The following is a 23868-nucleotide window of genomic DNA, read 5'->3' as shown; positions in this document are numbered from 1 at the left end:
TCGAGGAACGTGTTAACTCTTGATTAAGTCCCTAATGTGGCCCATTTTGCGCTGCCGCCGCCACTAGAATTTATTACGCTCTGAAAAACACCACACTTCCCCCAGTCACACAGCGCCGAAGCTCGCGCGAAGTATATTTTCAGGATTTCCCATTCTCATATCCTCATTCACCACTCTCTCGCCTCCATATTCTCGCTCTGCCGGAGCAGCTCGGAGGGAAAAAAATGTCTAACAGGTGTTACACCCACGCATTCCGTTTCGAATGCGTCGGAGAACGGGTGGAAATTTAATCAGACCCGGGCGCATTGCGACCAGTCGCGCGCGATGGGACGAGAGACGAAATATGCATATTATTCTTATATTGGATTTGCTCGTGTCGAAAGAAGCTCACAGTTGAGTTTAAGCCCGGTCCAAACGAGATGGAAAATTTCGTACATTATTGTGCGAATAATACGTTTGAGACTATCACGGCGATACGGAAAAAAGACGAGAATTGAATCTAAGACTTTCGAAATTGAGAAAATTGTGCATAACGAATGAGAACAAAGGCGGGCGGGCGCCCAGTGGAGCTCGAGTTCTTACGAGATGTGAAAAATTGAATTCAATTAAATTTTCCATTCTTTAGTTCATTTCTGACCTGCTTTGACATTTTTATTGCTTGAATTATTAGAAATTTAATTTTAAAGTGTATATTTGAATGTGACGCCACCTAGCGGCGAAACGCCAAGTTGTAAGACAGGAAATAGGACGAAGGAAAGTCCTGGATGCAGCAAACTAAAACCGGGAAGCCGGGAAACTGAATATTGATCCGTTTACAACTCTCAAAGTGGGGATAGTAGCTTGTATTAGTACAATCGCAGTTGCATAGATGGCGCCACGAATTCTAGTAGCAAAATTTTCGTCGTCAAATCTACAATCTACATTTCTGATTATACTAAAACATTTTAAAGATTTATGTCGTTTTTATGGAACATTTTATTGTTTTTTTGGTGATTGATTCTTAAGATTTTTATTTCCGCAAATATTCTCATCATTCATCTCCGGTAGCCATGACACTTGTACTAATAGCTCCGTGTCTATTTCCGTTTCCGACGCAGATAAGTACCGCTCGCTGCGTCAACATGCGCGCGTGTTTGTATCTACCTGCGAGTTGGAAATCGCGCTGAATAATTGACGCCTGAAAAGGAAGCTCTAAGACGCGGAAGCATCCACTCTGATCGGCTCTATCGCCTCCTATTCCAATCCATTTTCCTTTCCATTCTGCACGTTGAATACGGCGCTGAATAACGAATATTGCTCCGGCGTGTTTGCCGTCGAATGCGAACGCTTTCTGCATATCGATACACCCGGATGACACTCACCTGGAACATTCGAATCCATAATTGAATACAACTTTGAATATAAACCGCTAAGAATACTCAACCAACGAGCGCGAATATTGGAAGCGAGCTGGTTGCCTGCGCCTCATTGCCAAGATCTGCAACGTCTCACTTCCTTTCTTCCATGCTGTATATGCGGTACGCGCGCGCTGTGTGCGTTTCGGTCGGCGCGATTCAATTTATTGTCATCGCTTTGTCCTTTTGTACCTTCCGAAACGCCTTCCTCATCGCCCTGCATGCGGAACGAAAGTGTAAACTGTAGTAAATTTACTTCCTTGGTAATTAAATTAATTGCTCAAAGATTGCGTTGATAAAATCGATAAAAGTTTCTTTTCGTTTGAATGTGCTTAATTTCCTTTCACCAAACTAGCTAGCAATGGGTTGTGCTGGGTTTTGAAAGCCTTTCCACCTCTTAGAGAGTAAGTAGGAGCTTGTTTTTTAAGGATGTAGATTTACACACACGTGAAGCAGATAAGGACGGAATAGAGGAGTCGAGGGCAATTATTGGCAAACTGTAATTGGAAATTTGTTTTTCGGTGGCTTACGGGAGCGGCGAGCATATTGCCTCCGAATGTGCGCCGTCCTAATGGAGGGGCGTTTACGAAATGGTGTTGGTGTTAGTGGAATGCTTCTGGCGGCAGCGGTGAACTATATCGCCGCTACACGCCGCGGTGATTGCGCTCCATTCACGTGTACCAACGCGTAGCAACATAATGGCCCTAAAATCATGGCCAATGCATCTTATCTCGTCCGAATCACCCACATCATCTCCAATGCCAAACCAGAAACGAGAACCCAATCGTAGGTCCGATCCCAACTACCACCCCCCACCACCACCACTGCCTCGGAAACGAGGTTTTATGATTTAATGATGCTCTGTTATTTTTCCTCACACAAATTTGTGTCTATTCAAGCACGACTAACCTTGATTCAACTCCACGAAGCATGACTAGTCGTAAATAAAAAAAATTGATGGCAACGCTACCCCGCTGCTGCTGCTGTTGTAATATATCTATATATGAGTCATATACGTTAAACGTCGCTGAATGTTGATCTAACTTTGTTGAATGTGGGGTAAGCACAACCCAGGCGCTGGCGATGCGAAATTAATCGCGTTTTCTTGCGTCTTGGGAGGAAGTAAGACCCAGAAGGGTGAATTCCTGCTTGCCAGGCGCGAGGGGGAAATTTATTACGGGGATTTATTACCTGATGATATGTTACCGCCTTTGGCGTGTGCGGTGGCAGCGATTCGGCGAGCAGCTTCTTGTAGCGCTGTGTTGAACTTTAGCGGATTCGTGTAAACAGGCGCTGTTAGTTAACCGTCGGTATTAGCCAGCTTTTGACGGCGTCGAAACTGCGAATGGTGGAGCTTCAAAGCTTGCGCCCTCGCAACAAGCTGTTAGATTTATCCTGGTCATTGTGTCACGCTGCTACTTTGAAGTTATATGGACTCTAGGCATTTCAACATAAACATTTATCTTTTGTGGGGAGGTGGTAGATTGTAGTGGAATAGTCAATTCTTTGTTGTGAGTTAATCCGAGTTGAGACACTTTGCATTGACCATTGGTGTACTGGGTCAGTTTGACTAATCGTCTAGTTTCGGGCGCAATCGGCTGTTAAAGAACGATAAGCTTATCCCCAGTTCCAGAACTGGACACTGCTTCTATTTTAGCAACAACAAACCCCTTTCCTTATAGTTGCTCGTGCGACAGGCGGGCGGGTTTTCGAGTGCGCTCTTGATATTCATGGCCTTCGTAGAGTTTCTTTTCTCGAGGTCGGGATTAGCCCCCATTTGAACCTTTTTACCGCTTTATATACTCCCATTTCCCCACTTTAGCCACCAACCCCGACCCCAATATCACCCGCATTACCAAAGCACAAGATTCCAACTTGTGGGTAAATGTGTGAGCCAGCTGGATGCGTTCATCTTGGACAACCTTGGAGCGCAAAACACAAAACTCGCAACAGTTACCACCCGAAACGTAAAACGTACAACACAAAACACGGACTCGTTCGCCGTTAAAACATCCGGTCCTGTCCCAGCGCTAGGCAGTTAACTGTCGGTCTGCAGCGTGGTCTTTCGGGGCGTTACTTGTTACTCTTGCTCGCAATCATCAGGAGGTGGTCGGACCACAAAATTGACTAACTTAATAACTTAATATTGTCGACTGTGCTCGGCGCGTATGAAATTCCACCAAACCCACACCAGTCGCGAATTAAACTGGAACTTTTGAATGTGGTGCCAGCGAGAGAATGACACGGGTGTACATTTACGATGCGACGGAGGTTGGGGGGCTTTTGCACGCTTCAGTTCCACTCCAACGCGGGGTTCTAATGGTCGCGCTCAAAAATTCAGTTAAAAATTCACGCGGTGCGAACGCTACCACCCAATTCCCGAGACCTGCTGGATACACTTTGGAGCGTCATCAAAAGGCCAGCTTATAGGATCGTTCGCACGTTTTGTGCCCCCGGAAAATCACTGAGAATTACGGCCAATTAGTTCATTTGAAATGGATGCAAGCGGACACCGTTTCGCGTAAATTGTATATGTTTGGAGTGTTCATTTGTCAAAAATGTGTTTGCTCGCGTATTTTGAGCACGCTTCGAAGTTTCATTTTAAATTCGCACCATATTGATGTGTGCGCGCCGCGGCAGAGAGTCAAGTCAAGGAAAATCGTGCGAGTAATTCGTTTAGTTCATGGAAACTGCGCGAGCGCGCGCGCGTCCTTTATTTAATAAAAAGGTCGAGCCGAAAAGGCAGATCTTGGCGCGGAAGCAGGCAGGAAACGCAATTAAAACCCTTTCGCAAGGGCGTAGCACACACACGTTGCAAGTGAAAAGTTTTTCAGTGCATGAAAGAAACTGCTGCTTTATTTTTTTTCCTGCTTGCTGCTATACGTCTCGCACGTTGGATTAATACAAACGGAAAGTTTTCTCCGGATTATTGTGAGTTCAACAGTTGAATTCTAGAATTTATATATCTTCGACTCTGACGTGCACTAAATTTTTACCGCCTTGAACGCGAAAGAAACCTGAGAAATTTATGGGTAATACAGTTTTGATCGAAATTCTTTTGCGTCCGCACCAATTTCAGATTGCGATCTTGTTTATTATCGTGTATCAAAAAATTATTTCCCGCCCGTTTGCGAGAGAGTAACGGTTATAGCTGTAAGTGTGCGAGGGGGCGGCTGCGCGCACGTTGCCGATTGCGCGCCGTGTGCTGCGCTACCGCCGCCAGCCAGCGACGAACTCGGAAACGCCGGCGGACGGCAGTGCGCCCCATGAATCGGTGGACGACGCCGCGTCGCGAATAACCGCCGCCTCCAGGCGATGAGTGCTCGCTCAAGTGATTCGCGGTGATGGTGGATCCGCTTAAAGTTTTCTGGGTGTTGACCAACAGCACTTACTTGGGTACCTAACTCACAATAATTACATTTTATTTTTTTGCATGATTATTAAAGAAAAATACCTATTTTAATTAATTTTTCATTTTAATATTTTTGTCATAAAAAATATTTAATTAAATATTTCCATTGTATGTCTTTTACTTTTTATGCTTATATAAAGCGAGAATTAATTCAAACAAGTGTGGAGGGATTGTGAAGATGTTTCCGTAAACTACCCTTGGTGTTTTGTGTCGAGTTATGTGTTTTTTTTTTCTCTCCCGTTGACGCTCTGGAAATTGTATCAATTATCTGGCGTGGAGAGTCCGACGGGAATAACAGGACGATCAAGGATGGCGAAGTTTATAATTTATGTCCCTGTATTCCCTCATATCATTTTTATTTTCGGCGGCGTTTCTAACCCAGTGTTTGTTTTCTCTAACTTCTTGAATTTCAGCACTTGGATATTTGTTTGAGGGCGGTTGAGTGTTTTTTCGGCGCCTAAATGAAACGAAGCCCAAGAGGTATATCTTGACGACAACTTTGTTACTTTGAAACTTACTGAAGGAACGCGAAAAAACGGTTGAAAATTAAAAATGGTTAAGTTTAGAATTTCAGATGATGAAGAAAAAAAAAAGAAGAGTAAAGCTAACAATAGTCGCGATATAAAATAAAATAGCAAAAAGAAACACCAGCGAAATTAGCCTTGTTTGCTTTAGTAATAATTTTAAAAGTACAAGGTGGTGTTTATTTTAATTATTCCGCCATTACCATAAAGTTACCGAAGCGTGCCAAGTGTATTATTTAATTTCTTAGCGTTTAATACGCGCGCACGCTAATGTTGCAGTATTATTTCCGCTTTAACCTATTTTAAACACACACATAGCGCGGCGAGCGCGCGAAAATCAAGAATAGCACTTTTTGCGCTTCGACAAAGTCGGATTTAGTTAAACCGCGCGCGCGTCTTTCTGACTTCAACCAGATTATTACTAACAAGCAGCTCAGCCTTGAACCACTCTCTAAAATCAAACGGAATCAAACGGAGCAATCCGAAAAATCCCGCCGCGATAAAAGTCCCTACACGAAAAGTTTGATACCAGACAAATCCCAGCTTCCCACTTTGAAAGCAACTACGCACTTTAAGTCTAAATTCCCTAAACCACCACCCGGGTAGCTGTTTCCGCCCTGGTGGCATCGAGTCTTTCACATACGATGCATACATCCAGCGAGATGTCATGCCGAGTTGCGTAATTGAACTTTACAATGCGTGGGATGAACCTCCGGCCGGGAAACTTCGTTTGCACGTGGCTCAGCCATGCATCGTCTTGTTTAATATGCGTAATGCGTGCTGCTTTGTGTACGCGGCGCCTACACATATCGCTCGGCGCGTTGATGTTGTGTTGGGTGCTGCGCATGATGCGACTTGTGTTCCTACGAAATTATTTTCGCAGCGGGAGCGATAACGGCACGTCGCGTCATGTATCAGCATCATGTGTGCTTATAATATAAGTGTGTACACTGTTTATTGTTATTTAGGGTTATTATCATGGCGGGAGTAATATAATTTTAGAAATGTCGGAAATTTTGGGAAAGTTTTTATTAATGATGGCTGGCGGTCAAGTTGCGGTCGGGCGTGTGAAAATTTGTTTCGGTTTTGTTTGTTTTAGTTTAACTTCGTGGTGCGAAGCAATCAGAAATTTGCCACAAGTTTTAATTTATGAATTTATAATGCATGATTCCAAACTATAAATTACGGTATATTGTTTTTGAAGCGCAGCGAGTTAAAACTTTTCGTCAATGTATGCATCCGACTAAGCGTATCGCATTGATTGAAGATTTTCGAAACAAATAAGCTTAAAATGAATATTAAAATAATTGCTTTGTATTTTCCGGTAGAATATTCATACTATTTTAATAAAAATGCAATTTAAGTTGCATTTCCAAAGATGCTTACAAACTTTTGTTATTTTCATATCATTTGTGCATATCTTGTTCAACATATGCATAACTATAAATTGTTAAACTTCTTGTAGAAAGTAGAGTGACTTTCGTGAACAATTGGTTACACGTTGATTAAAATTTTTCAAATAACTATCAAAACGAAGCCGACAAAGAAAATGCAATTAAAATAAGTAAGCGGCGAAGCGAGCATTTAATTTAGGGGAGATTGGAAAAGCTAACAATTAGTTTACATTATCCCCGAAGCTTAATAATGGCAAAATGATTGCTTTATGGGATACTCTGCGATAAAATATTTAGCATATTTTAATGAAGCTTCAGTCACACGTAGCTTTATTTACCTATTAGCTATGAGTGTGTTGGTAAAATAATTATTGCAATATTTACTTCTACATTTCTTAAATTTACATTTAAATTGTATAATTAATAAATATTTGCAAAGTAATGAGACCATTAATTAATTAATTACTGCTAATTTTTGGCGGAATTTTGCACTTGAGCGATGATTATTATTAACATCGACGTTCAGTAAATAATTATTTATTTCGCGTGTAGCTTGTTGCAATTTGCAATAATATCAACGTAAACATTCGTCCGCAGTTTCAATTTGACGCTGGGTGCAACTCGGAATTGCATCCAATATTCATAGGTGGCACTTTGCTGAACGCGCAAATTGCACCCTGCGCGCAATTCATTAACCGAATGCGAGCGCCCCTAGCGCCATTAACCGGGGGGCGGGCACACGACGCGCGAGAAAATGATACGAAAATAACTCAATTTAATTATAACACTCTAGAGCAGGCAGCATCGCTTCTTTTATCCACTTTTGCTTTGACGTTTTCTATCAGTAGTAGTAGTCGACTTTCAACTCTTTGGCGGCGCGGCACTCGAGGCTGTGCGTCTGGGCAATCTGACTCGTTATCTCGCTCATTTTGCGCTTGATGCCTTCCATCATAATGCGACAAAAAGGTAATGAAAAAATCGGAGGCAATTATTTCCAGTTGCGCGGAAGCCGCAAACTTGACTTTCGACGTTTTTCCGTGTTGCTGGACAAAAAAAGCTCGTGGCGCCTTTTTTTCGCCGCGTCCAAAGTTTCCTGGAATTGAAGTTTTAATTTGTTGCGACCGCACCGGCTGTGCTAACAAGCAAAATTTATTTTTCATGCTTTGAAAAAAAAAACAAAGTTCCTGCGTATTTTTTGTTTGTGTTTTATGTATTTTTTCCGTCGTCGAAATTATTGCTGAGAGGAGATTAGACACATGTGCGGCGATGACATCGTGACATCAAAAATTTAATGTTATTACTTACGGGGCGAGTCCGAGCACGAATTTTCGACTTCTTGTTTGCACTGCACTCGGAAGCATTATAGGATTAATTCGTGAGCATTTTCCAAGTTGTAAGATTAATCAAAGATTACGATCAGGACTTTAAGATATTAAGCTGAATTGCAATTGCTGATGATTGGTCGGGATTGTCCAGAGAAATAGACGACACTTGTTTTCCGACCGTCCGTAAAGCGTTTATCGTTTTTTTCGCTCGTATTTTAAACTAGTAGCATTCTTTATCTCAGTTTCTTGGATTTTTGGTTACTTGGGTTTGCGCACATGGCCGATTCGTTCCACACTTGAGTGAGTATGGTTAGTGTCTTCGTGATATATGAGGTTCACCTTTGAAGATAATTTATATGTTGACCGAGATCGTAAAACGCGATGAGAACGCGCCGCGCGCGCCGGTATTGCACCGCGACTTTTGGTGGAGGCGCCGTGCGGAGCCTCGGCCAGCAAGGGCGGAAGAAAACGACCCGTCAGCGAAATCTATGCGGATACTAAACAAGTTTTACGGATGTACTCCCATCGTCTAGGACTGTGGGGAGCTCTTGCCTGTCATCCCTACATATAGATTAAAATAAACAAAAAACATTTCCTGTCGGCGAAACTTTAAGAAATATAAAAGCAAACAGCATAAGATGCAAAAAAGTTTTTATTGCTACAAACAAAAATTCGCGCGCAGAGGCAAACTTGATGGATTGGACTTTTATGCCCGTCTAAACCAAATTTGGTTTCAAATTGTATTACGTATTACTTTAATGGAAGTTTGCGTAATAATCGCATCCATCATACTAATTAACTTCTTTATTTTCGCATAATACACGTCAACATTTCACATTTAATTCTATGTATGCGCCTGTTCTCTTTTTTCTGCCGCCTCATGACCCATTTCATTTCATTTTAACCCTCTGCGCGCACAGGCAATGATTCATTTGCGTTTTTTTATTTTATTTTTTTCGGCTTGAGTAAATTTTTCCCCGGGAGCCAAAAACCGATGGCGCGCATATTATTCTTCCTCGAAATAAATCTTCGTCTCTTGGCTGGCTGGCTGGTGGGAGATGTTTCCTCTTCCAGCTGAAAATGCGTTGCTAAACGCGACGACATTCCGAGCAAATAACAAGCGAAAACAACTCCCCCCGAAAAGACACAATGACAAAAAAAGTACAATGCCCAAAAGACTCTCTGGACCAACAACTCAAGCTATAAATTTGTTTTAATCATTTGCAATTAATGATCGCGTTTTTTATCTACCATATTTTCCGCGTTGCATTCCAAGCTCTTAATTATTAATATTTTCTGTTTTAGTGCTAATTAAGCATGAATTCTGCACCCAATTAAAAATAAAAATATATACTCTTGATTCCCTTGTTGAAAAGTGTTAACTGTGAATGGCTTTGCGTTTTAATAACGCCTGGGTTTATTGTGCACCACAAACAATATGTCAACGCATTCATCCGTGTGGCGTGTTTGGCGTGCAATTTTTCAATTTCGCACGCCTGCCACAAAGTTAGCCGCTACGCCGCCGCCGCCACTGCTCTTACCCGCGTCCTCACAAATATTTCACGCTCGGCAATATGTGCGATGCACTTCGACCATCCCATATTTTATTCACTTCATACACACCCACCGACACACTGCCACTGCTCCCAAAGGAGCGCGAAGCGCGTTAAATTCTTCAGCGCTGCAAACTTTTAAACTTGAATATGCAAGAAAAACAAAACGTACGGTATCGCAAATAACAAACAGACAAAACTCACTCTCAAAGTCAAAAGTTGAATTTATTTCGCATTTCATATTTTATCATATTTATACGAGAATCTAGCAGCGAGGTGCTTTGAAGCCAGACATTTGCCAATCGGGAATTGGCGAGTGAGCCGAAACACACACGAAACACGTTTTAATGAATACATTATCGCCATATACGCCTTACGCAATTGAACGTATGTTGTAGTTTCGTTTCACATTTTACGCGGCGTTTTATTAACCGTTGATTATGTTTTGTTTTATTAGTGCACGCCACGCATCCGCTTGTAATTTTCACATTACTGTTTTAAACTGAACAAAAAGCTGCATTTAATTTATTCCGCACACGTTCGGTGAGTGAACAACTAATTACGTTTAAAATTGAAGGGTAATTGTCAAATAAACGAGTTTTATCAGCAAATACGGGCGGGTGGAGAGGAGGATATTTTGAAGTGCAATGGGCGAAATATTTGCAGCGCGATGAAAGCGCAACGATGATCCATTTCCTAATGGAAATTATATAGCGCATCGCCGTATGCAACCAAATACACATGAGGTTGCCATGGAAACATGTTGATTGATTGACTGACGTCAGCTAAGAAGCGAGCATTGCGAAGGAACATTTTGTAAGCAGTACGAACCTGCTTTTAACATTGATCAAATTTTTTTAATGAAATTTTTTGTCGTTAGTATATGAATATGTTGATTGGATGAAGCACAGAGAGCGATATGTAAAACATGAAACGCGCAATCAAATCAAATGAAACTAAAATTTAAAAATTGTGTCAATAATGGAGCAATGATACTTTATAGAGTAGTGGCACATAAAATATTCCGTGTATCTACCTATTGCTCGTTGGGCAAAACATCCCATTCGATGGTCAAAGTGAGATTAATAGATTTGTACTAGCAGCGGACTCAATAATTCATCTGTCCATTAAATTTTACGAGGCATAAAACGTGCACGCGCCTCTCTTTCACACGCCCTCTGGCGGTGCGGAGCGACAAAAAAATCTAAATCGTCTAATAAAACGCGCGCATAAATTCTGCTTTAATCTTGCGTAAAATATTTACCCTCCACGTCACGGGCGGCCAGACGCAACTTTGTGCACTTTTAATCCACCACCTCGAGGGGCGGCTGCCTGCCGGAATGGAAAAAAAATATAAAATAAAAGATACACAACGACAACGAGACAGAGGATACTTTATTTCCAGCGCATTTGCCATTCACGGATTGTGTGCTTTGGTCGTTTAGAAGTAATTTTTATCATTTGAAAGCGCTTCACTTCTTCGATTCCAATTAAATTGAAAAAAAAATCGACGCAGAATTTATTTTTATTTGAAGCGCGTTTGCATTGTTTTAAATCAATTTTTTTTTCATCATCTTAGTGTTTGAATTGTTGCTAGGCGAGTGGGCGGTGGTGGATGGTAGCTGCACGTTGTTTTCATCATGACAATTAACAACGAATTAGAATTATCGAGCCGTGGAATATATTTGCATGCATAATTAATGAAGTGCCCTCGGTGGAATTAATAATTGTCGTTATACGCGGCCGTATATTTTAACGATTTTCCCATCACCTCTTTAACGCGGGCGCCTACGAAAAATTGCTGAAAGTGAAAATCAAAGCGAAAGTAAATTCGGACAGAAAACGAGCGCGGACTGTGAGCGCGCACTGCCTTTGATAATTGCGCAATTTTCGGAGCGCATTGAAAATTCGACAAATTGACAATCCAAAAATCCAAGCAAGCGTTTACAAAAGAAAGGAAATATTATATCAAATAAAAGACGAGCAAATTCACATTTTACAAGAGGAAGAATACACATATTCAAATTCATGACATTCTAAAATGAATCGCGGAGAATAATATTTTATACGTGTATATGTGTATGCTTTTTTATGTTTGAAAAAAGCTATTTGCAAGCGCTGAAGAACTTTGTGCGCGCGTGTTTTAACAAAACGTATTGTTCGCTGACAAAACCGAAATTGGGCGCTTTTGTGCCGCGGAACAATTTAGGTATTTTGGCTTTATTGCGTGGGGTGGCTTACACCTTGTTATACTTTGTTAAAAACTCCTAATGCATTTGCTGCTGGCGCTGCTAAATTATACAACACAGCAATCATGCTCGAAAGGGCAGTAAACAAACGCCTTTTAACATCGAATGTGATTACGTCCGGCAACTTGGGAGACATTCGGATGTTGATTATCTGTTCGTGGAGGCTTACCAACCTGTTCGGGCGCCCGGCACCTCCGCCAGGATTACCTATATCTCGCCATTAATTAAATTTAATTGACGCCGCTCCGCCATTGGTCGAGCCATACGATATTTTGGCCATGCTATAATTATTGGACTAATTTATATCGGGGGCTTGCGATATTTTAACGACAATATTCAATATTGTATCGAACGCCAGACTTTATAATTTAGGTAATCGTTGTTAGGAAATTATGAAATGAAAATTCACGTTTAGAATTTCAATGCAATTATTCGATGTAGCTGGTTGTTGACAGGTTGTTACATAGAAATGATACAAAATACTCGCGTGGTGTGAATAAAACAATGCAGGAAACCTGGTTTCAGTTCGTAATTTAATTTTAAAATAGCTCTCAGTTACCCCAGGGCGCTGATGCATTGTATTTTCTAGCATAATGATTGTACAGCACGCAAAGAGATGGCAATAGAGAGTGGCTAGCGGCGAGTTTTCCCATTGTAATTTTTACCTAATTGCAAAGTTGTTTTATTGCCGAGCTTGTTACTTGCAATTTATCATGCTATTTTGTTTCAACCTACTTCTTTTCATCTTTTACGTTTGGCGCCCATTTACTTTACATTCGATTCGCTCTTTTTTTTTGCGCTAACAAAATACCTTCGGACCGAGAATGTTTAAAAGTTGCACCCTCGAAAAGCGCCATTTGGCAAGCGTGGATGTTGATGCTCTGTGAAGTTTTGCACGGTTCGAGAGTTGAAAGCTCGACAAAACGAACAAGAGGGCCTGAATCTGTACTACCTCGTTGCGCTGTCGAGTTGGTTTCCTTCAGAAGCTTTTCGAGCACTGTCGGGACGTCGGACTAATGACCTATTACCCCCACGAATATGTTGGTCTACGGAGTGCCTCAGCACGAGAACTTTTCGGAATTTACCGGACTTTACAGCCTGCTGGTTTAAAGTTTTTTTTTTAGTTTTATTTTATCCGGTTGACGCTATTGAATACTGTGGTTTTCGGTTTTGGTTTGGTTTGGGGGCGAAATAGATTAACGCGTATTATAAAGTGCATCAATAAAAAACCAGCCGATGATGGGATTTTGTATTTATTCGTGACTCCTGAACGAGTATTCGCAAATTGGAAATCGAAAAGCCAAAATAAAAATGTTGTTTTTAGCAACTTGCGCGATTCGATTCGACTACTACCAGCATATAGAGCAGTTTGTTCGATTCGTTCATTAAGTATTTAGCAAAAGACCAACCAGATAAAAGAATCGTGGAGTTTAGTTTGGTTAAGTTTGACGGTTTACAGTCGAATCACGTTTTGCAGTGCGAAAAACGCTATTTACACACTGTGTGCGCTTACTGTGCAGGCAAGCATTCGATGTGAAGTAGTAATGAAGCGAACTTAAAAGCTAAAAATTATTTATTGCGATTGCTGTTTTGCAAGGGCAAATATTTGTCGGTTATCGTTCGGATGTTTGATATAAAAAATGAATTATTTTACGATCTTCATTTCCTAACGGCATCGAAAGTAATGAAAACTCCTATATATTCATTGGGTTCATGATAAGCACATAATGCTTTTGAAAACTTTGAAGGTTTTTTTTTTTATTGGAAAATGTATTGATGTTTATGTTTGTCTGTTTGCAGTAACCAAATTTATCCGTATTGGAATCGCCGATAAGAATGACAATCCACCGTACTTCGATAAGGCGCTCTACGAGGCGGAGGTGGACGAGAATGAAGATATTCAACATACCGTTCTCACCGTCACCGCCAAAGATCACGATGAGTGTAAGTTGAAATTGAATTTGACGTACTAGTTATTTACGAACATGTGGCCAAGCATTAGTCACGTTTATTTTCTCTGTTGTTGCTTTTAATCTCGATGTGCTGAGACCTGGTTTCGGTCCGATGGTGTGTAAAAGATGGGAGGACGAGAATGACGCGTGAAAATCTTGTTATATGCGATCGGCACCCGCTGATATACAATTTATGGACGCCGGTCCGGTCCGTACCCGCCGCCGCCGCCGACGGGACTGCTCTGTGTGCTTTAAATCAATACTCGTAATAACGTCGATCCTCCGCCTCACACCACGCCGGCAGCAGCCCCTTTGGAGCTGTGGTGGCTTGATGCGGTTTGGAGGTTCCAGCTTGTCCAGCTGCGAACGCCATGACGCGAGAGATTTTCGTTACCAGCTCAGCATTACATGTTTCAAACTGCATAACATCCTTCAAATTGCTCCGATCCGTAAGTCCTCCTCTTCGATGGAAATTCTCCCATCTGCTGCTCAACAATATTTTTTTCGCCGGCGCTTTTATTTTCGAATCAAGCGAATCTCGAGAACTGGTCGTGTGAGTAAATCTTGTTGTAACTTCGCATTGAATCATTTCGAAAATGGTCGTTTCATGTAAAAGCCGCGCGTGCAATTGATTCTTCTTCCTTCTTTTGCCTTCCGGCGGTGTGCGGCCGGAGTGGGTCGTACCTTGCAAGCCAAAAGCTGAGGTTTTACCTTGCATTCCAGGCAATAAACCATCCTAACAAGCACCGAGCACTTCGTTCCGCCTATAACATATCGGCTAGTAACTGCTTTCCAACGGACATAAAATAAAATCTTCGTTTTAGCAAAAACATTCAAGCAGAATATTATATTAAGGCGTTTTGTGCTGTGGGGTTATTTTGGCCTCGATTTTGTTCTGACCTCAATTATGGTTTACACCGGCGTTGTTTGTTTTGCTTGTTGGAAATATTATGAAATAAATTACAATGTGGTTATTTTGTTCACAGCCTCCCGTATTCGATACGAGATCACAAGCGGTAACATAGGCGGCGCGTTCGCTGTTAAGAACATGACGGGTGCCATCTACGTTGCCGGCGCATTGGATTACGAGACGCGAAAACGGGTAAGCGAGTTTGTGCTGGCGAAAAGCGCCTGAGCGCGTGTTTTCGCCGTGTTTTCTATCAGCTACTTTATATTCCTGCGCCGTACCTTTCGGGCGTGATGCCACGTCAATCATCATCATCGGCGAACAACGAGGGGCGAACAAAACGCGCGCAGATTGCGAATATCGTGAATTGCGATGTGCAAATCGCAGAACGTGCATCTTCATCTTCTATTGGAATTAACATTTTGTCTCTTTTTCTCCCTTTCTTCTAATCTTGCGCATGGATCAAACAGTACGAGCTACGATTAGCAGCATCTGACAACTTGAAGGAAAACTACACCACGGTGGTGATACACGTCAAGGACGTCAACGACAACCCGCCCGTCTTTGAACGGCCAACGTACCGCACGCAGATCACCGAGGAGGACGATCGGAATCTTCCCAAGCGGGTTTTACAGGCGGGTGGCGTTTTTTGCGAATTATCGACGGCTGTTATTTTTATTTTTTTTTATTATATCTTGTAGCGTATTGTTTACGTATGTCTGTTTTGTATTTAATTTGTAGTCTTTTATGTTTGTATTTTTTTTTTCGTTTCGTCACCGTAGTGTATTCTTGTTTTTTGTTTTTGTGTTTTTGGTTTGGCTTCTTGTTTTGGCATGGACGCACGCTAGTACGAACTGATATTGACGGCGTCGGACACGCTCAACGAAAACTACACCAAAGTGCGGATACACGTCAAAGACGTCAACGATCACAAGCCGGTGTTTAACGACTCCCTGTACGAAGCGAACATCGCGGAGGAACTGCTCGGCGCGTATCCGCTCAGTCTCATGCAGGTCAGACCGAATCATTTTATTTCCTCATTCTACTTTTTTTCCGATTCACTGACTCCGGAAACCTTGGGAAATGTACAATAATTTATAGGCCACGGCAGCAGCGCGTGTGTGTTTTTTTCTTCGCATTCTTCGCGTTCGTTTTTGCAAACTACGCAACTGCGCTTATTCATTTCCTATTCAAATCAAACATTGAAAACCGGGCACAATGCGCGAAAAGCGCGTGAAAAATAATAAATAGGCATCATCTGGGATTTGCTATCCTGTCACGTGGATGCGAGACATGCCATATTAAAACATCGCTGTATTATTAACGCGCACCAGGAGGCGCCTTCATCATTTCCACAGGAACCGTGCACAAGTGTGTATACCACGCGCGCTTGTGCCATTTTCCAATTGCAAATGGAAAGTTGAATAGAAGTTATCATTATAGTCTCGTGGCATCTCTGGTGGCGTGCTGAAATAGTTTCGCAGTTTCCCCACTCGATGTTAAAGCATGAACAGAACAATTGTGCTCCAACTCGTAGAGTTCGAAATTCAGCGCGTTCACTCCTCGAAGCATTGAAAATCACGAATCCAATTGTGTACCTACCGGGAACATGTTCATAATAAAAATAATTATCGTAATTACTACTACCAGGAGTTATTGAAAGTGCGCCGGCGTCTTCAAAATTTACTACCAGATGGCGTAGCACTTAAGATAGGTTATGTTAGTACCGTCTGTAGTTTGTGGAAATGATATTGGTGCACGCGGGACCGGTGGCTGGTTTACCCTCCAGGTAATTCGTATGTATTAGTCGTTGTCTTGTCGAGCGTCGCGGAGACGAAATTCGATTAGTCCGGAAGAGCTTGTCGGCGACGAGGGAGCTCCAGTTCGCCACTATCAGGCGGCACCGCGCGGCGGTTTGCTTCGTGTTTCGGGGAGTGTGCTTTCGTTTGTGCAACCGCCAACGCGGCCCCGACCGCAAACCCCACAGGTAGCATGAAATAACCGGGGCTAACTAGCGTTAGTCCTGATTTACTAGGCGAAATGCATCATTTGCATAAGCAAAAATTAAATTTCAGCATCCCCAACGAGATTATACACTGCGCTAATTAATTCAATGAGCGATAACGTCGGTTAAGACGCGAAAAACAACGGAAAGCTGAACTAAAGTTCAGGTTCAAGATTTCGCCCCGTCTTCGTCTCGGAGTGTTGGAAAAGTTTGCTTTTCTGCTTCGATAACCCGCTGATAAGGGATGAATATTGAGCACGAAACTAAATGGGCCTAAAATCAAGCGCGGAGAGAAAACGTTCGGCTCCGAGGATAGATCGAAAAAGTGTAGCTGAAAGTTTGGACAACATTGGCATACGATTAACCTGGATAAAATTTTGCACGCTTTTTGTGCGCGCGCGTTACACATTTATTTTACTCTTTTTCATCCCACGTGGTTTTATGTGTGTTTACGTATTTGTGTGTGCGTGTGAATAGTGTTTGGATTGTCGCCAGATCGACTATACTCCACTCCCCGCTCTCTTCTTTACTCCGAAACTTTTTGTCTTCTTGTTTGAGAGTGTTTTTTTGCTCTATTCGTGTTTCTGTTACTGTGCCCGCTTCTTAAGTATTGATGCACAATGAAAACGCGTTTTTCCTTTCGACATATCGCACTCTCGACGCTCCTCGTGCGCACCGTAAGTGTCGGGGGCAGACGGTGGCGGGCGCAAAAAGCAAAGCAGAATATTTATTTGAGGCGCGTTTGCCAGCTACATCTGTTACACACCTTGCCGGGCGCCTATCCATCAGGTGTGCGAAAAGAGGTATAAAACGCTATAAATCACGCTGGCGTAAAGCTCCAACCAAACCTTGAGCGAATCAAACGAAGCTCGAAGAATCGCCGAATCGACGTATCGACGAATGAAAAATATCCACCCACGTCGTGGCGGGTAGTAGTCGTCAGAGGAGGAGAAAGCAAGCAAAGCGGCGACAAAATTCGCAATCGTTTTTTACAATTTATCACAAAGCAGCGCGTTTGGTGCGCGCACCAGCGGATCCTTGCCGATACATCAATTTCGCGCACACGTTTGCAGTGATTTTACATTTTTTACACTCAAATTTCCGAGCGCAATCTAACTCATGAGCTGCATGAAACAACGTAAAGTGTAGCAAACGTGCACGAGTGCATTCTTTCCCGGGTACTCGCAGTTGCGCACTTGTTTTTACTCTTTATTAAATTTACGAATGCGCGCTGCATGCATCTGAGCGCGAAAATTCCAGCCACGATGCGATGCTCGATATTGCGCGACGCAAACAGCGCCTCCACCATCTTGTTCCGCAAACAAGACGAAGAGAATTCGCCGCGATGCGTGCTAAAATGTTTGTGCACTGTAGCAAAATGTAGAACAAAGTCTGGCGCAGCTTTGCGCGCATGTAGGAAATGTCTCTACAAATTTGTTTACCCTCTAACTGTTTGCGCTCCCACTTAGGTAGAACTATTGGTTGTTTTATCTCCGATGTCGGTTTTTATCATTTGAATGTGTATGTTGTTCAGATGCGTCGTTGTTTGTGTTTGAGTTGAGTTGAGAGAATCGGTCGTGAGCATGTGCTGTGTTTCTTTGTTTTATTTTTGCGGGGAGAAAATAAAGCGTGGGCGAGGAAGGGAAATAAAAGGAAATTGAATTTGTGTGTATCAACGCGCCGGAGCGATAGACTGACTTGGTGCTGTCTCGCAATGTGCAGGTGACGGCGACCGACGGCGATAAGGACCGGCCGCAGAATATCGTCTACTTCTTGACCGGCCAGGGCATCGATCCGGACAATCCCGCCAACAGCAAGTTCGACATCAACCGCACCACCGGCGAGATATTCGTGTTGAAGGTAAGTTTCATAGGCATTTGCACAATTTATTCATAGGCGATGAAAAGCCCTTGGCGTAACGGGAAATTCTTTTTATTCGACTTTTTCCATATTTATCTCAAACATTTAGAAATATACCGGAACTTACTTACGGCATTCCGTGAAGCGTAGAGGGAATCTTTGTACTTTTCGGGATAACTCATGAATATTTCCTTGCTTGAGGCATTTTTGCCTTTTCTCTAGGAATTTCGGAGGATTTAATTTCAAATTACCAATACTCGTAGATTTATGCGCGCGCCGGCGCGTGAGCTATCAATGCTCCGTTTATCTCCTTTTCATAGGTTTGATAATGTAACGGAAGTCGGATGAATGCTCGCGCATTCGCCCTTCCGACTGCGAAAAAACTGGAAATTAATGCGTCGCGTATTTTTCCCTAGCTACGGCCTTGGACTGCCTTTCAAGCTGACGTGAAAGGATTAGGCTATTTCGCGGCTTGGACTCGACCGTCCTACGATCTCTCATTGTTCATTGTTATATCTCTATTACATCTTGCTATCAACGTCCGCCCCTCATGCCTGGAACAAATAGTTTGTGTTCATGCCCGTCTGTCCGAGGTGCATTTATCTCCCAACCGAATAAATAAGGCGCCGAAATAATTTGTCCTTTTCATTGCGCGCCTGGACACGTTTTTCTTACTTTGGGCTCTCCGGAGACCTCCCCTCGCAGGTTACCGTTTGATTTATATTTAATGCTCGTGTTTTTATCGTTGTGACGTGCGAACTAGCAAAACAGCATTTTGCCGTTGTTGTTATCCGCCGCGTAATCTCTCGTGTACGTGTCTGGAACGCCCAAAATGCAATGCGACGTGTTTTCCTTCCACAGCCACTGGACCGCGACCAGCCCAACGGACGGCCCCAATGGAGATTCACGGTGTTCGCACAGGACGAAGGCGGCGAGGGTCTCGTGGGCTATGCTGATGTGCAGGTGAACCTCAAGGACATCAACGACAACGCGCCCATCTTCCCCCAGGGTGTGTACTTTGGCAACGTCACCGAGAATGGTACAGCTGGCATGGTGGTGATGACGATGACCGCGGTGGATTACGATGATCCGTCAGAGGGCACCAACGCACGATTGGTTTACTCTATTGAGAAAAATGTCATCGAAGAAGAAACAGGTTCTCCGATTTTCGAGATTGAGTCCGAGACTGGTGTCATTAAGACGGCTGTGTGTTGCTTGGATCGCGAACGTACTCCTGATTATTCCATACAGGTTGTCGCGATGGACGGTGGGGGGTTAAAGGGTACAGGGACAGCTTCGATACGTGTGAAAGATATAAACGATATGCCGCCGCAGTTTACTAAAGATGAGTGGTTTACCGAGGTGGACGAGACTGATGGAGTAAACCTTCCCGAAATGCCGATTCTGACAGTAACCGTGCATGACGAGGATGAGACGAACAAGTTCCAGTACAAGGTGATTGAAAACAGTGGTTACGGTGCGGACAAATTTACAATGGTGCGCAATAACGACGGCACCGGTTCGCTGAAAATCGTTCAGCCTCTTGACTACGAAGATCTCCTGCAGAGCAACGGTTTCCGTTTTCGAATACAGGTGAACGACAAGGGCGAAGACAATGACAACGATAAATACCACGTAGCTTACTCGTGGGTGGTTGTCAAGCTGCGTGACATTAACGATAACAAACCCCAGTTTGAACGGCCGAATATTGAAGTGTCAGTTTTTGAAAATGCCGAGGTGGGAAAAAGTTTAGAAACTTTCAAGGCGACCGATCCGGACCAGGGTGGTAAGAGTAAGGTCTCGTATGCCATCGATCGTACATCAGATAGAAAGCGGCAATTCTCAATTAATCAAGAAGGCACTGTTAGCATTCAGCGTTCCCTGGATAGGGAGGACACTCCTCGGCATCAGGTCAAAATTCTTGCGATTGATGATGGAGTTCCACCGAAAACTGCCACCGCCACACTGACCGTTATCGTGCAGGACATCAACGACAATGCGCCGTCCTTCCTGAAAGATTACCGCCCCGTTCTTCCTGAACACATTCCACCCCGGAAGGTGGTGGAGATATTGGCAACCGATGATGACGACCGGTCCAAGAGCAACGGCCCACCGTTCCAATTCCGGCTGGACCCCGGCGCGGATGATATTATTCGAGCGTCGTTCAAAGTCGAACAGGATCAAAGTAAGTACACAGTTTGTTTTTATTTCCGGATTTATTGTGTGATCCTCCGCGATTATTATTTTCAGAGGGTGCCAACGGTGACGGTATGGCGATCGTGTCGTCGCTGCGCTCGTTTGATCGCGAGCAGCAAAAGGAATATCTAATTCCGATTGTGATCAAGGATCACGGTAACCCTGCGATGACGGGTACTAGCACGCTGACCGTTGTGATTGGTGACGTCAACGATAACAAAATGCAGCCCGGGTCGAAAGATATTTTCGTGTATAACTATCAAGGCCAAGCGCCGGAAACTGAAATTGGGCGCGTGTACGTGTATGACCTGGACGATTGGGACTTGCCGGATAAGAAATTCTACTGGGAGGGTACGGAACATCCGCGTTTTAAACTCAATGAAGACACCGGTATGATATCAATGAAGCACGGCACGCGCGACGGGAAATACCACCTGCGGTTTAAGGTCTACGATCGTAAGCACACGCAGACCGATGTACCCGCAAACGTCACAGTTACTGTCAAAGAGATACCACACGAAGCGGTGATAAATTCGGGCTCGGTGCGGATAGCGGGTATCACAGACGAGGACTTCATCCGGATATGGAACTACAAAACGCAGTCGCTATCAAAGAGTAAGGCGGAGAAGTTTAAGGATAAAATTGCGGAACTGTTGAAAACCGAGCGCGAAAATGTGGATGTGTTTAGTGTGCAGCTAAGGAGGAAACATCCGCCTGTGACGGATGTGAGATTCAGTGCACGCGGGACGCCCTTCTTCAAACCCGTCCGTCTAAACGGTATTGTATTGATGCATCGTGAGGCTATCGAACGCGAGGTGGGTGTAAACATCACAATGGTGGGAATTGATGAATGCCTCTACGAGAATCAAATGTGCGAGGGCTCGTGCACCAACACGCTGGATATCAGTGCCTTGCCGTACATGGTCAATGCTAACAAGACCTCACTAGTGGGCGTGCGCGTAGATGTATTAGCAGAATGTACCTGTGGCGCAAGGAACTTTAGCAAAGAGGAAAACTGCCGCAACAACCCGTGTTACAACGGTGGACGGTGCATGGAAACCCGCTATAGTTTGACATGTTCCTGCCCAGCTGGGTACAACGGACCACGTTGCCAGCAAACATCAAGGAGTTTCCGAGGAAATGGTTGGGCTTGGTATCCACCTCTGGAAATGTGCGACACATCGCACTTGCACTTTGAGTTTGTCACCAAGAAGCAAGAAGGTTTGCTGTTGTACAACGGCCCGATTGTTCCTCCAGAACCAGATGAGGAATTGGTCTCTGACTACATTGCAGTTGAGTTAGAGAAGGGTTACCCACGTTTGCTCATTGACTTTGGATCTGGTACTCTTGAACTTCGGGTAAAGACAAAGAAAACTCTTGATGATGGCGAATGGCATAGGTTGGACATTTTCTGGGACACAGAAAATGTGCGCATGGTTGTTGATTTTTGCAAGTCAGCGGATATTGCCGAATTGGAAGATGGCACTCCACCGGAGTTTGATGACAGCAGTTGTCAAGCTCAAGGCACGATACCGCCGTTCAACGAATATCTCAACGTAAACACCCCGTTGCAAATCGGAGGGCTATTTGTCGATCAGTTTGATCCGTTGACGTACCACTGGCAATCTATGCCCGCTGCGAAGGGATTTGATGGTTGCATTCGTAATCTATTCCACAATTCAAAGCTTTACGACCTGGGCGTTCCCGGCTTGTCGCGGAATAGTGTTGGGGGCTGCCCCCAGACCGAGGAGATGTGCGGTCGTTCTGACACCACATCGCGCTGCTGGGAGCATGGCACGTGCATTGGTTCTTTCAACGAGGCTAAATGCCACTGCAAGCCTGGTTGGACGGGTCCGGCATGCACGATACCGACGATTCCGACCTCGTTCAAACCACAATCGTATGTAAAGTACGCGCTTAGCTTCGAGCCCGATAGATTCAGCACGCAGATTCAGCTGCGATTTAGGACCCGTGAAGAGCACGGCGAACTCTTCCGCGTTTCCGACCAGCATAACCGCGAGTACGGTATTTTGGAAATCAAAGACTCTCGCCTTCATTTCCGCTACAACCTGAATTCTTTGCGTACCGAAGAGCGCGACATTTGGTTGAGCGCGGTCGCCGTGGATGATGGGCAATGGCACGTTGCGCGGGTCAGCAGATACGGATCAGCCGCCACGTTGGAGCTGGATGGTGGAGAAGGACGTCGCTACAATGAGACCTTCACGTTCGTGGGTCACCAATGGTTGCTAGTCGACAAGCAGGAGGGAGTTTACGCTGGTGGCAAAGCGGAGTACACCGGCGTGCGGACGTTCGAGGTCTATGCGGATTATCAGAAAGGTACACTCAATTAAATCCTTAAACCCCCCTTTAACAATCTGACCTCTTCACTGCTGCCCCGCTTGCCAATTCCACTCAGCACACTCATACACCCGGCATAACTGCTGGTTAAACGCTCATATATACTGCAAAGTGGGATCAAGTCTGAAGGGCTTACTGAAAATCGTTTTTCTGTGTTTTCTGGCAGGATGCTTGGACGATATCAGGCTGGAGGGCAAGCACTTACCGCTGCCGCCGGCGATGAACGGCACGCAATGGGGTCAGGCGACGATGGCGCGCAACCTCGAGAAGAACTGCCCGTCCAATAAGCCCTGCGCGAACGTGATCTGTCCGGAGCCATTCGAGTGCGTCGATCTGTGGAACGACTACGAGTGCACGTGAGTCAACGTTATTTTTCCGCCTCTCGGCCTGTTTTCTCCACTCATTCGATATGTAGCGCCATCGACAGCAAACGAAAACGAACACAACAAACAGCACTCTTCCGAGTTTGGTTCATTTCGTTTACGAATCGTTATTTTCGCAGAGAATAATTGCTTCTACATCCTTCTCGGCTTTCAGTCTCGGTGAAGTGAAGTGTATTCAATTTTACGACCAGCGCACAGACGCACAGTCTACGCCTCGGTTTTTTTATCATTTCATAATTTGTTTCTGGCGAAGAGCCGCCTGGGCGAGAAAGGATTTAAAAGCAATTAATATTTATGATTTTCATCCATGCGAACGGCGGCACTGAGTTACATCTTACCAACTTACTGATTTCGTA

General features: G+C 44.0%; 1 protein-coding gene across 8 annotated transcripts in view; it reads left to right on the top strand.

Annotated features, from left to right (window-relative positions):
* Positions 1 to 23868, top strand: part of CadN (neural cadherin) — a 133814-nt gene that overhangs the window by 95528 nt on the left and 14418 nt on the right. For 5 of the 8 annotated variants that reach the window (XR_010549327.1, XM_065308385.1, XM_065308381.1 and 2 more), the window contains exons 11-17: positions 13652 to 13795; positions 14790 to 14905; positions 15181 to 15345; positions 18438 to 18575; positions 19437 to 20760; positions 20826 to 23108; positions 23296 to 23485. Coding sequence is in view for 7 of the 8 variants with exons in the window: in XM_065308385.1 (XP_065164457.1) it covers positions 13652 to 13795; positions 14790 to 14905; positions 15181 to 15345; positions 18438 to 18575; positions 19437 to 20760; positions 20826 to 23108; positions 23296 to 23485 (4360 nt within the window). In the remaining variant the exon portion in view is untranslated. Of the gene's footprint in view, positions 1 to 4649; positions 4791 to 13651; positions 13796 to 14789; positions 14906 to 15180; positions 15346 to 15558; positions 15724 to 18437; positions 18576 to 19436; positions 20761 to 20825; positions 23109 to 23295; positions 23486 to 23868 lie in introns of those variants that run through there. The other 3 variants (XM_065308383.1, XM_065308384.1, XM_065308388.1) reach the window with 2 other exon arrangements.

This window comes from Atheta coriaria, unplaced genomic scaffold (assembly GCF_025399875.1).
Source record: "Atheta coriaria isolate IRGN ID8LTWV9N9 unplaced genomic scaffold, Caltech_Dcor_3.1 hic_scaffold_7_pilon, whole genome shotgun sequence".
NCBI lineage: Eukaryota > Metazoa > Arthropoda > Insecta > Coleoptera > Staphylinidae > Dalotia > Dalotia coriaria.
This window is presented reverse-complemented; position numbering and strand designations above follow the sequence as displayed.